We start from the raw sequence: 14,544 nt of genomic DNA on the forward strand, positions 1-14,544 counted from the left end.
CAGAGGGGCCTAGAAGGTGGGAATATCTGTACTCACCCACGTATGCCCTGTCTCCACTGTTGTCATAACCTTTGAGTTCCTTAGACCTTGACAGACTGCAGCCAGCAGCTGGATGCCGCCTCCTTATCATAAACTGAATGCTAAGGTAAAGCTGAGGAGCTGGATTCTCCTCAAACAAGGGACGAAAAAAAGGGTGTCTTGTGAATTGGGGTCCTGGCCTAACAAGATGCCTTTCAAAAGGAAAAAAAAAACTCTTGCATAGAAAATCTCCCTGTATCTGCAAGGCTTCATTAACTACTAACAGGGTGGAGAAAAGGAAGGAAAAAAAGCTTAGGTGCAGGCCTGGGAAGATTCCTTGGGGAGAAACCTCTTATTCTTATGCAAATGGATTTCTCCATCAGGGAGAAAAACCTTTAATTGCTGTCTCCTCCCTGGGGCTCCCACCAAGCTGGACCCCTTGATCAGGGGAATACTGGCCAGCTAGCCACCCCAGGCCCAGGCCATGTGCCCCAGACCGGAGGGAGTGGGACAGGGAGCCACCGCTCACCCGTCTGTCCTGTGCATATGCCTGCGACCATTGAGGTGAGGATGATATGCCCCTAATATTGTAAATGAAAAGATAGGTGTCAATACATTCCCCCCAAAATGAAGGAAAATCCATGGAAAAGACTGGGTTGGACTGAGGCCGACATTTCCAATGCCTGAGAATGATGGGGCAGGGAAGGGGGCAGTTTCCCCTGCCTTCAGAAAAAGTCTAAGGGTGAAAAAGCCCAGAAACAAAAGTGAGAGAGATGTTTGGGTCCACATTTTACTCACCCTTCTGACAAGTCCCCATAGAGGCCACCAAAATGATGCAGAATTTTTTTGCTCCTTAGGTCAGCTAATCTGGGTTCTTGTCTCATGACCAGGAAGAATTAGGCAGACACATGGAAGGGTGGGAGGGTGGAATTTATTAAGTGAGAAGAAACCTCTCCGCAAAGACAGGGGGTCCTGCAAGCAGGTTTCCACCTCCCAAATTGAATACCAGCACCACTACACACCAGCTGAAGAAGCCAGCTCTACCTCTGCATTAGGCCCAAATTTCTGGTGGCTCCACAGCATTCCCCCATTGCATGTGGGCCTCCAGTCTGCTGCGGGCATGCCCAAGTAAGCTGCCTGTGCAGGTTCCCTTATATGCACAACATCTGGTGGAACACTTGTGGGGCAGGTTGGAAATTCTCTGGAGAGCCTTCTCTGTGTAGGCCTTTGTCTGCCTCCTGCCTCTATCACTAATATCTATTCTAAATTTCTCAATAGCTCAGTGGCTAATTCTGGCAACTGAATTCTTTTTACTGACCCCAATACATCAGAAATTGGGATAGAATACCCCAAAATGGATTGGCCCTATTCTGGGATTTCATACTATGGATACATCAACTTTCAGTAAATAGAAATACTGGATATTTTTTAGCTTACAGGGGAGGAAATGGAGACTTGGAGAGTTGAAGTGATCTGCCAAGGCCATGCAGCTTTCTTAAGGCAGAGCACAGAACACACTCTGGGCCTTCTGGTTCCTGATTCAATGCTCTTTCCTTTAGCATCCTCTTGGGGAGAGCATCAGCTGCTGAGGGTCTGCCTAGGCAATAGAGTCACCACATTCCTCCTTTCTCCCTTCTCACGGGTACATGAACTCATGGTCAGCATACCTACCTTTTTCTCCTATCTGCTCTGCTCATGAGCTGAGGAGTCTTGGGCATACCACTTAGTTTGCAACATGTGAAGTTCTACATAAATACCTTATAAACTGTGCAGATATAGTCACCAGGTCCTCCCTTATAGGAGCCAGCAGTATGATAAAAGTGGCCAGACATCCAGGGACCAGGTTTCCTAGGCACATTGGAGATGACTAAATGTGGGGGCTGGCTGTGTTAGTGGTGGCAAATCCATGTGGGTCTGAAGCAACCTCAACTCTTGCCTCCTCAGAAGAAAGAATTTGACTGAGGGGCATTAGGCAGAAGGAGAGACTATGGCAAGTTTTAGAGCAGGATTCAAAGTTTTTTTAAAAAAAGCTTTAGAGCAGGAATGAAAGGAAGTAAACTACACTTGGAGGGCCAAGCAGGTGACTTAAGAAATCAAGTGCGCTGTTTGATCTTTGACTTGGAATTTTATACATTGACATACTTCCAGGATCTCTCATTCCTTCTCTCTGATTCTTCCCTTGGAGTGTGCTGTCTGTATACATAGTGGCCTGCTAGCGCTTGGAAGGGGAACACGCACAGTGTGTTTACTGGAGTTGTATGCATGCTTACTGGAGGCATTCTTCCCTTACCAGCTGAATGTTTCTTGAAGATCATATATCAGTTAAACGCTACCATTTTGCCTCTTAATGCACATGCTTGAGTCTGCTAGCCCAACTCCCAAGATCTTATCAGGAAGCTACTTGTATTAGTCGGGGTTGCCTAGAAAGACAGAACTAATAGGAGATACATATATATATATTTGTATTTGAGTGTTAAGAAGTATTCACTCATATGATCACAAGGTCCTACAATAGGCTATAAGTTGAGGAGAAAGGAAGCCAGTCCTAGTCCCAAAGCTGAAGAACTTGGAGACCCATGTTCGAGGGCAGGAAGCATCCAGCACAAGAGAAAGATGTAGGCTGAAAGGCTAAGCCAGTATGACTTGTTCACATTTTTTTGTCTGCTTTATATTCTAGCTGTGCTGGCAACTGATTAGATGGTGCCTACCCAGGTTAGGGGTGGGTTTGCCTTGCCCAGCCCACTGACTCAAATGTTAATCTCCTTTGGCAACACCCTCACACACACACCCAGGATCAATACTTTGCATCCTAGAATCCAATCAAGTTAACATTCAGTATTAACCATCACACTACTGGTCACTAATTTCAGGGTTTTTCTATCTATTGGGAGACTGTCTTTTGTTGGCACTGGCTGTGGCCAATTATTATTTTAGAGAGACAGTTTAACAACCACCTGACCATCACCTGATGGTCACCTGACATTTGTGGAGGTCGGGGGGGACGGGGCTCTCCTGCCCTGCTCCTGCCTGACTAGCTACCTACTGTAATACCTGTACTGTCCAAGCTTATGCAACCCACCAACCCTTAAAACATATAGCTAAAGCCAGTTACACTTGTATATTTCAAACATAGCCCTGATGACTACATTTACAATCCCTGTATCAGTTAAAGTAATATATAAACTTCAAAATTTCTGTGGCTTAATACAATAGAGGTTTAGTTTTTGTTCATGTTAAGCCCAAATGGGTTTTCCTGATCAGTGTTGGTGGGATAGGGAGGTGTTCCCTATTATGTGAATGAAATATTTCAGCAGCAACTTATGAATGACTTGCCCCATGGACCATATTGTGAATTCTTCAGACTGATAACTGCTGGTGCTGATCCCAATACACCCATTTGTGTGCATTTGATAGTTTCTTCTTCAATTCGGACTAGCATAGGAAGCTTTCCAGTTTGGGAATTCATGATGCCAGTAGCTATTTTCTGTTAGTAAGAGATAATTTACTCTATCAAGCTTTGCTTTAGGTATACAGTTAATGTATGAAGGGAAACTAATTTCTAATTTCTGTGTTTTCCTATCTTGATAAAATTCAGGGAAGTCCTTAGAAACTCTGCCCAAAGATATGCAGCAAGAGAATGATCTTTATTTTGAAATCTCAGTTTTGAAACTGTTGGTCTTCCTTTTGATAGAAGCTACAAAGGGATGTCTTTAATGTGATGTAAACCCCATCCCAAGTGCTGTCAGATGCCTGCTGAGAGGGCTATGGGGCAAGTAATCATAGTTGTTTACCTGCTGGGTGTTCTCTTAGTGATTGTCTTAAATATTTAATGGAGTCCCTCCTTGTGGTGAACAGAGCAGACTTAGCAGGTGAGCCATAGTGATTACTTGCCTTCTGAATGCCTGTTTGACTTGGCTCTCAAAAGTGGCACCTGCTGGGCTTGATAGCATATGTGGTTTTAAGGCCAAACTCTTTGGCTTATGGGTGGAAAAATTATGACAAAAGATTATATAAGATGTCACAGAGCCGGAACTAAGTTTGTGAGCTTTAAATTCTGCAACCTTATGAAAATCACTGTTTATTCTGTTACAAGAGTCTCTGGAAAGAATGTAAGACAGGAAAGACCTACTCAATATAATATTGTTTATTTATGGTGGTACAAGAAACCCTCATGTTTATGAGTCATCTGTTCTTAGGTTTTGTAGCTTTATCAGTCATCTGCTCCATGGGAACAGGGTATCCATGTTTGTTTCCGAAGACATTGTCAGGATTATTATGTATATTGATTTCCCACTGCAGCAAAACAGATCACCACAAACTCAGCACTTGAAAACAACACCTGATTATTATTATTATTATTATTTGAGATGGAGTCTTTCTCTTTCACCCAGGCTGGAGTGCAGTGGCACATTCTCAGCTCACTGCAACCTCTGCCTCCTGGGTTCAAGCAATTCTGTTGCCTCAGCCTCCCGAGTAACTGGGATTACAGGTGAGCCAAGATCATGCCACTGCACTCCAGCCTGGGTGACAGAGCAAGACTCCGTCTCAAAAAAAAAGAAAATATGCATATACTGTTTATGTATATACACTCACATATATTATTCTATACACACTTCTATACGTTATTTTAAACATACTTCTCTTTGGCTCACTGCAAGCTCCACTTCCCAGGTTCACGCCATTCTCCTGCCTCAGCCTCCCAAGTATCTGGGACTTTCCTTTCCTTGAGTGTGGACAGGACCTGTGAATATGTTAGGACAGTCACTTCCCTGGTGATGTTACGTTACATGGCAAAGACGATAGGATGATCACTCCTGAGATTGTATAAGCCACTCTGGACATTATGTAAGCTTACATAATGTCCAGAGTGGCTTATACAATCTCAGGGAAGTGACTGTCCTAACATATTCACAGGTCCTGTCCACACTCGAGGAAAGGGATTATTCAAGATATGTAGGAAGCCAGAGTTGGGGGTGGTGGCAGGTGGGATTCTTAGAGGCCATGTTAGAATTTTGCCTATCATAGGCCGGGCATGCTGGCTCACGCCTGTAATCACAGTACTTTGGGACTACAGGCGCCCGCCACCACGCCTGGCTAATTTTTTTTTGTATTTTTCGTAGAGACGAGGTTTCACCGTGTTAGCCAGGATGATTTCGATCTCCTGACCTCGTGATCCACCCGCTTCGGCTTCCCAAAGTGCTGGGATTACAGGCGTAAGCCACCACGCCCGGCCAGTATATGCATATTTTTAATAGATATTTTAAACTTAACATGTCTAAAGCACAGACTATAGTCTCCTGCCCCCCAAGCCTGCTCCTCTCTCTGTTTCCATATCTCTATTGAGGCAACACGATCCTTCAGGATGCTTATGTCAAAAAAAGTATAGGCATGATTCTCCCTTTCTCTTATGTTGAACATGAATTCATCAGGAAGTCCAATTGCATAATTTATCCAGCATCTGACCACTTCTTACCACTCAGCTGCTACCACCGACATCCAAGCTACCATCATCGCTGTACTATTTCACGTACAAATCCTGTTAAACTGTCCCTCTCCTTTCACTTTTCCCCTCTATACTCTTTTCTCAACACAATAGTCAGAGGCTATTAAATTTTAAGTTATATTACAACTCTACCCACACACTCTTCAGCGTCTCCTTGTTTCACTGGAGTAAAAGCCAAATTTGCAATTCTTTCAGAGACCTACAGTGCCAAACACCATCTGGCACCCTGTCATTCACCCCCATCCCTTACTCATACTATGCAAGCCGCACTAGTCTCTTTGTTCCTACAACGTGCCACTTACACACCCACCTCAGGGGCTTTGCACTGGCTACTCCCTCAGCTGAAATACTCTTCCCCCAATATCTGCATGGCTCATATCCTCTCCCCTTTAAGACCGTTGTTCAAATGTTACCTGACAGTGAGGCCTGATACCCTTGGTACTCCTTACTCCTCTTATCATGCTCTGTTTTTTCCCCATCATCTTACCATCTTCTAACATATAATTTATTCATTTATCTTTGTATTGTTTACCATCTCTCTTCTATCACTAAAATGTAAGCTCTGAAGGTGAAGATTTTGTTGTTTTTTTTCCACTGATATATTCCCAACACCTAGAACAATGTTTAGGACATAATAGACATTCTTGTTGAATATTGTTCAATATTGTTGAATATATTATCTATGTATATATACAATATATATCTATGAATATATTATCTATATACATAATTTATGTATATGCTTTATGTCATTAAATATATTATATATTGACATATGAACTTAATACATATTTATAGGAAAAGGTGAGGAAGGACTGGTACCAACCTGTTAATAATTGCTATCTCTACAGACGGCAGGGTTAGAGCTTTTAATTTTATTCATGCTTTAAATTTTTCATGTGTTCATATTATTTTTATAATCATGAAAAATTTTGAGATATTCTAAAATCTTAGACTCTCTATATCTTATATGAAATTATGTCTTACCAGGTTACTGTGAGTCTTCTTAAGGTTATAAACAATTATCGAAAACTGTGATTGAAATAATACAATATCTAAACAAGTCAACTTGCCTTGCTGTATCTTTGGGGAATTCAGATGGATTATTTTCTATTCGCCTTTGCCTTTGTTTCTTGGGATTTATTCCAACTAGGAGCATTGTCTGAGATTGTCCCAATAGCATGTACATAAACTGCATTTGCAGATGACCTGCTCTTGTATTATGTGACTTCTTAGAATGCATACTCTATTTACAAATATCTTCACCATTACAATCATTCTGTCCTTGCTTTCAACTGGCATTGTGCCTCTGAATTCAATTTTCTTTAGTTAGTTGCACTTTAGTTTATCATCTGTGACACTTTCTGCCCTTCTCTTCTTATTAGATTCCAAGAACACATTAAAACAAATACATTAATGCAAAACAAGCCATTATTTAGTCAATCTAAGGTATTATATTCTATTGTTTAATTCAGTATTTCCTTCCATTTGTATAGTTATGGAGAGAATTTTCAGAGCCATCACATGCAGTATTTGCTTTTTGCCTACAATAAGAATGAACACTTTGACTCAACATTTAAATAGAAAAGGTTCATTCAGCAAAGGGAATGTCAGAAATTAACTAAAAAGTAGGGCAGGCCTTATGCATGAATGGATTTGGTGGTCCATTTATTTGTTACAAATTCAGGAGAGTCAGGAAACCCATCAGCACCTAGATCTCCTCTGCCATGGAAGGCCAATGCCCAGAGTTACACAATTAACACTAAGGCGGTTGATCTAAACTCTGTAGCTCTTCAGTCCCATGCAGTTCTTCCATGTAAAGTTTTTCCTCTGATTTTTTAAAACCTATTATAGACAACTCAATAGTACTTATCCTTGTCATGTAGCAGTTAAAGCTAATGGGGCTCCAGGCTCTGAGATTCTGTGACTGAGAGCGTTAAAGCCCATTTTGCCTGCCAGATCTTTGTGATGGAGCACTCCCGCACCCCCACAATGGCTGCTGAGAGCTAGCCTGGCAGGAGAGGTCATTCTCCATTCTCTGTAACACTTTCTGGTCTATCAGTTATGCTTCTGTTACAAAGGGAAATGTGCAAAATTGAAAACATTAAGAGACAAAGCTCTGTGGATCAGCTGAAATTCATTTGCTCTTGTCAATCTTCTCTCAGTTTCTGTTACTTAGTGTGAACCAGTTTGAGAACCTTTCCTGAGAAGAAGGGTAGATTGGACAGTGGACATAAGAATTACAGATGAGCAGGAGGGGAAGGAAGGTTAGAGGTTAGAAGTTAGGGGGATTACTAAGACTTAAATAAAATATAGAATGGGGAAGCAGTGGGTAGTGAAAACAAATACAAGTCCCACAGTTCTAAGAATCCAACAGACTTTGCTGCATGGGCAGTGGAGAAAATGCCTCAGCTCCAAGCATGATCATTTATTTTGTCAGGAATTTAAAGAATCATGTACAGACACTATTCTACAAGCCATTAGGATTGATCCTATGTGTAGATAAGACAGACCAAACTCAATTCTCTCTCTCTTATTTCATGGAAATCAAGGGACTGACTTGGAACATTGGTTCCCTCAGCTTGTCTGGTTACTAGAATTTCTCACCAATAGATTACCTTTGGGGAGAAAGTATTGCTTTAGATTATTGTTAAAGTTCTGCATATCTTTCTAGAGAAAGGAAATACACTGAACATTAATAAATAGTATTATATTATCACCAATTTATTTAACATTTCCTTTGACCACCTTTGAGAGACTGGAAAATATAACAAGTACATGTTGATGGCTCCAAGAGCTAAACCATCTTTAATTAGATCCATTAATTGAAAAGGCCCCATGAGGACAGAAACTAGGTAACATTTTTAAGTAGACATATCTTTGATTGGAAAGAACTAACCACTCCCAGAAATATATTTAGTTTAACTGTTGCCTTCTAGAAAGGCTGCTTTGTCTCACATGGTCTAACTTTTGAGACTCTAATGGTGTGAATGTTAAACCAAGAATGACCAAGCAGGCACCGTGTGGAACAACAGAGCAGAAATTTTTGGCAGGTGTTCTTTTCAATATTAGTAATATTTGTGTTTGTAAAACTGCTTACAAATTTTGAAACCCTTTCACACACAAATTTTCATAAAACAACTTGGAAAACAAGAAAAAGCACAAAGATGAGAATCAGCTGTGAGGCCGAAATATGAAGATAACCAATGTTACCATTTTGGTGTGCAGGAGATAAATATTAATGATAAAATTGAGGCATTGAAACTTTGGGTAACTTCGTTGGGGTGGTGTGGCTGATGGGCATTTTTGAGCTCCATTGACTGATTTGATATGGAGAGTTGGGGTTATCTGGTGAACAGGAATGATTCTTTCCTTTATACTTGCTTATTACTCTTTCTCCCTGTTTGGAATCTATTTAGACATCCTGTGCTTCTTTCATCTCCCTTCTCCTTTTCTTCCAGCCCCTGCAAAGGATAAAATGAACTCCTGGGCCTTGCCTTTTCATATGGTTACATGAACTAACCTGGATTAGCACAGCTTTCCAGAAACAACAGCTGCTACCTCAAATAGGCAATTATTGTTCCTAGTTTGTAAATTTTAGATAATAAACACAGGTAATTTAGGCAATTTTTAGGGAATTAGAAATTTCATTAATGATTTTTGAATTTCATTAGGGAATTTCATTAATGATTTTAAAATGGAAAAATTCACTCTCCTCACACTCTGCCATCCTTCCTTGTTCTCCTCTCCCACCTAATTGGCCTCATCAAGCATGTTGATCATAACCATTCCTTAGCCTCTCCTCCTTCCCTCAACTATGATGGAAACACTTTAAAGACACCCTCTGCATTCTCTGATGCTTCACCTCTTCTCCTGTGCTCAGCCCATACAAGACTCAAGCTCTGAATAGACGCAGCTCTGCTTTCTCAGTGTGACCTTCCTCTCTTCCAGGACTAACCACTTGAATTTTATTTCTGATCACGTCCTTTCTTCCCTTGACCATTTTTGCCTTCAATTATCCCACTATGTTGCTAAATTCAGTAAGCCATTTTCAGTCCTTATCTTATTAGACTTTTCTATAGCATTGGACACTGTTGCTTCCCCTAAGTTCTACTTAGAAAATAACTTCTTCCCTTATGGACAAATTACCTGTGTTTTTTATCTAAAATTTACAAACTAGGAACAATAATTTTTAAATTCTCGTAGCCAAGAAATTCAAAGGAAACTATTATGGTCATAATTTTTCCAGGATCCTTCAATGTATATAATATGCTTTTGTATAACCACAGGCATGTACACCATTATCATTTAATGTATTAAATATTTTCCATGAGTAACTGTTCTTGTATAGCATGATTTTAATTAGATGCATAATATTCTGTTGTATGAATGTACTATTATTTACTTAACCACCTCCCTCCAGTTGAATATTCGTGTTATTCTAATAAATCACTAAGATAAATAATGCCATGGTTCACACTTTTACATGTAAAGCTATGTGCATAGCTTTGATAATTATCACAGGATAAATTCCTAGATATGAAATTGACAGGTCAAAGAGTAGGTATTTATACTTTTTAAGCTCTAGATACACATCAATAAACCTATTTCCAGAAAGGTTGTAGAAATCTGTTCACACATTATAGATGCAGTAAAGCCTTCAGGTTAAGAGCATGAGCTTTGGAGTTCTTGTCCATCCCTGTCACTGATGTCAACTTTTTCTTCTAGCACCAAATATTGTGTTCCCCAATGTTCAATTTTTAGTCTTTTTGTTGGACAAGTTCTCTCTTGCAAAAACCATGCAATTAACTTAAATCTTACCCATGCAATTAACACAGAGGACTGATGACTCCAAGATTAGTATCTCCAGCCCCTCCCACTTGTAACGTGTGTCCATTTGGAGTTCGTATCATTTCCCTCAAATTTCCTGTGTTCCGCACTTCAAGGAACTCTTCCACATTTACTCAAGCCAGAAACCTCAATGTTATCTATCCTCCATGGGTATGGGAGAGTGCATACTCCCACTTTCCCAGAATAAAGAAAAACTCCTTGGGGGAACTGTAGTGCTTTAAAAGTGATGGGTAAACAAAATTCTCTTTTATTTAACTGGCGAACAGCCTAAGGTTCGTTTTTCTCACCACCAGCTTCTAAATTGTCTTTCTTACTGCATGTTCCTTTTCTTCTTGCCCATTGTGACCTGTCCCTCAGCTGCCCAGATTTCGTAGGAGAGGTTAGACAGGGGCTACTGTTGTCCCAGAGTTGGCAGAGACAATTGTGTTTACTACTTGGTGCTGCCTGAGACCCAGTGGTCCGTACAATATGTGACCCTCCCTCAGCAAAACAAAGCAGACCCAGCCATCCTAGTGCTGCTATGGCTAGCCTGAGTCTATAGATTATACCTCTCTAAAATTGGCTTTCTTCTCTTCATGCTTACTGGTATTGCCTTAATTCAGATTTTATCCTTAGGGAGAGGAAGAAAACCAGTTTGTTTTTTTGGAAGATAACTTTGATGGATGTGTTTGCCTTTGGCTGTGCTCCTTTGAGCCAGTCTCTCTCATTCAAGGCAGTTAATCTCTGTAAGTCTCATCTGATAAGAGTGGATGATAACAGTACCTACTTCATGGGGTGGTTGTAAAAAGTATAAAATAATGCATAAGAAAGTGCTGAGCGGAGTGCCAGACACAGAGTGAGCATCCAACAAATGTGAGCTTATCATCATCATTGTTGTCTTTGAAGACTCACTGTAAAGGATCTCAAGCTGCTCCTGATTTCTCTAAACAGAGTTCGTTGTCTTTCCAATAGTGTTTGAACATCCTCTACTTGGACACTTGTTTTATCTCAATATTTCTGTCTTTCCTAGACTGTGAGTAGCTCAAGGGTAATGACTATTTGAATTCATTTTTCTATCCTCAACACTAAGCAATGTGTCTGGTGCATAGGAGGTGGTAAATAAATATTTTTTGGAAGAGTACACTGGATGAATGATTTATGCTTATGTTTTTGTTTCTGCGTCTGGAATTCTCAAATATCAATCGATGTAATTCACTCTGTTAACAAACTAAAAAAGGAAAAATCACATCATCTAAAATTACATGACTAAAAGGTATAAGAATTAAGGGATAAGATGACGTGATCATGTGGCAAGAAAATCCAAAACACTTTACAGGTAAGATATTAAAGTTAATAATTGAATGTAGCAAGATTGATGGAAACAAATTTAATATTAAAAAGTCAATTATATTTTTATGTACCAATTACAAGCATTAGAAAATAAAATACTGATGTCATTTACAATAACATGAAGTTTTTAAACGTCAAGATACAAATATAACAAATTATGTGTAAGAACACTACATGGGAAAATACCAAACTTTGCTAAGAGAAATTTTAAGAGCCTTAAAAAAATTAAGAGATATTTATGGATTGAAAGACTCAGTTTTGTATATGTGTCAATTCTCCCCCAAATTGTTAGATTAAAAAAATACCAATAAAAATCCCAGGAATGTATACGTATGTGTATAAACTGCAAATTGATTCTAAAATTTTCATGTAAATGCCAGAGGTCAAAAATAGTCAAGACAATCTTGAAGAAGTACAAAGTTGGAGGATTTGCACTACCAGATACTGAGCCTTATTACACAACCGTGTTATTTAAGACAGTATGGTACTGGCATAAGGGCAGATACCTAGATCAATGGAATAGAACAGAGAGTTCAGAAACAGATCCAAATATATATGGACAGTTGATTAATGAAAGCGATGGCACAGTAGAGTGCTGGGAAGAGGTATTGCTTTTTCCCTCAAAACAGTGCTGGAGCAATTGAATATCCATTTCAAAAGAAAAAAAGAAATTTTGACTCCTAGCTCATATTATACATGAAAATCATTTTCAGTTGGATTATACATTTAAATGTGAAAGTTAAAACAATAAAGATTCTAGGAAAAGCATAGAAGAATATCTTCATGAGGTTGGAGTACGGAAAGATTTCTTCAATAAAACCAAAAAAGTACTAACCATAAATTTAACAATTGAAATATTTGACTATATCGTATTAGGGACCTCTGAATAAGAAGACACCATTAAAAGAGTGGAAAAACAAGCCATAGAATAAGAAAAATATTTGTAATACATATATCTTGCAGAGGGCTCTTATCCAGAATATAGAAGAAACTTTTACAAGCCAATTTTTAAAAATCAGACAACCCAACAAGAAAAAGTCCAAAGTTCTGAATAGGCGCTTCATGGAAGAGAGTAGAAATAGATGATAAGTATATGAAAAGTTGCTCAACTTCATTAATCATAAGTAGGAAAATTATAAATTTATTGCCCAAATTTGGACACTTTTGAGAATGAAAGGCATATTATTAAATAATTATGTCAGGAAAACAGACTTAAACCAGGATTTATGGTCACCCTAGTCATCAGAGATAATCAAATTACTTTCACAAGGAGATACAACCACATATCTATCAGAATTGTCAAAATTTTTTTTTAAAGCCTGACAACATCAAATGTTGGTGATGATGTAAATCAACTGGAACTCTCATACACTTCTGGTTAGAAAGTAAATTGGTACAAGTACTTTGCAAAACTTTAAAAATATATATTTTGAAGCTGAACTTGTGAATAACTCAGCAATTTTATTGTAAGTATATGCCTATCAGAAATGCCTATGTGCACTAAGTATGTACAAGAATTTAGGGGCATGGAGGTGGCTTCTGGGGTGGTGATAATATTCTATGTGTTGATCTTGGTGGTAATTGCATAGATCTGTTCATTTTGTAAAAATCCATTAAGCTGCATACTTACAATTTTGGGGCTTTTCTACATGCATGTTAATCTTCAAAAGACATTGAAAAAGAGAAACTAACATATTGGTACAACGAATAGAAGATATCTGGAAAATTAACTTCTCAAAGAGAAATGTCAAAAAGAAAAAATCCAAATATAAAATTTAGCTGTGTAAATTAACTTTTAGTTTCAAGTGTTTAAAATATGTGGCTCTTGCCTTCAACAAAGAATATTTTAAAATATATTTTTATCTCAATATCCATGATCCAAAACCTTCATATCTTATTGTTTTCTCCTATTGTATCAGAACACTAGATTGACCTTCCTCACTGAAAATCACGATCATGTTATTTCACTAAGACCCTTTCACTCTTAGTGGTTTCACTCTAGCCATTCAAATATGGACCATTGTTTTTAATATTAAATGGAGTTTGTTACTCAGTGTTTGATGTTGATAATTGTACCTCTGTATTTTAAATGTCACCTCCTGACATCTTTTGGGGTACAGAAGGAAAATCTTCAAACCTCTACATCTATCTTACCTTTTTGTATATAGATTTGACAACATACATAATTATTTAGTAATAGTAAAAATATACAGTATTAAAAGTAAATGTAAATATGACAGCATTATAGGCGCAAATATTTTTTACTAACAAGTGTACCCAGTCAAAGATAAAAATTGATCACTGGTTTAATTGAAATGCTTTGAATACCCAGAGGAGAAACAGTTGCTGGAATTCTTGTCTGGTGGTGTGGTCATGATCAAGATAGTTTTATGTCCAGCTTTCTATGGCTTCAGGGATTGGAGGAGGTCATGTTGGTTTGGGATTTTTTTGGTTGATTCATATGTGGCTTGGGTTTGATTTCTTTAGGATGTTCATTGTGATTAAGGAGGCAGGTGAGTGAGTTTATGCATTACAAAATTAGGTTACAGTGTATAAAATAACTTTTAAAAAGTTATTTTTATAACCTTTATAACAGATGAAGGGGAACATCATCTGTTATGAAGAATGGAAAAAAATGTACATCAAAAATGAATAGTTAATATTCAATTTTAATTAACTTCTTTCTTGTTTCCTAGGCGGACCAGATATCTGGTTTTCACATAAGATCTGTTCTCTGTGTCCCTATTTGGAATAGCAACCACCAAATAATTGGTAAGAGATGACCTAAATAGTTAAACTGCTTGAATAAAGAAACAGAAATTTGCTTTAAAATACTCCCACAT

The 14,544-nt window shown here is 38.5% G+C and overlaps 1 protein-coding gene across 4 annotated transcripts in view; it reads left to right on the forward strand.

Moving 5' to 3' along the window:
• The window catches only part of PDE11A (phosphodiesterase 11A), a 522,267-nt gene that overhangs the window by 307,033 nt on the left and 200,690 nt on the right, over positions 1-14,544 (forward strand). For all 4 annotated transcript variants that reach the window (XM_011991832.1, XM_011991830.1, XM_011991831.1 and 1 more), the window contains one exon: positions 14,398-14,473. In XM_011991832.1, the coding sequence (XP_011847222.1) occupies positions 14,398-14,473 (76 nt within the window). The remainder of the gene's footprint in view (positions 1-14,397; positions 14,474-14,544) is intronic.

The sequence above is a fragment of the Mandrillus leucophaeus genome, unplaced genomic scaffold (assembly GCF_000951045.1).
Source record: "Mandrillus leucophaeus isolate KB7577 unplaced genomic scaffold, Mleu.le_1.0 Scaffold40, whole genome shotgun sequence".
NCBI classification, from domain to species: Eukaryota; Metazoa; Chordata; class Mammalia; order Primates; family Cercopithecidae; genus Mandrillus; species Mandrillus leucophaeus.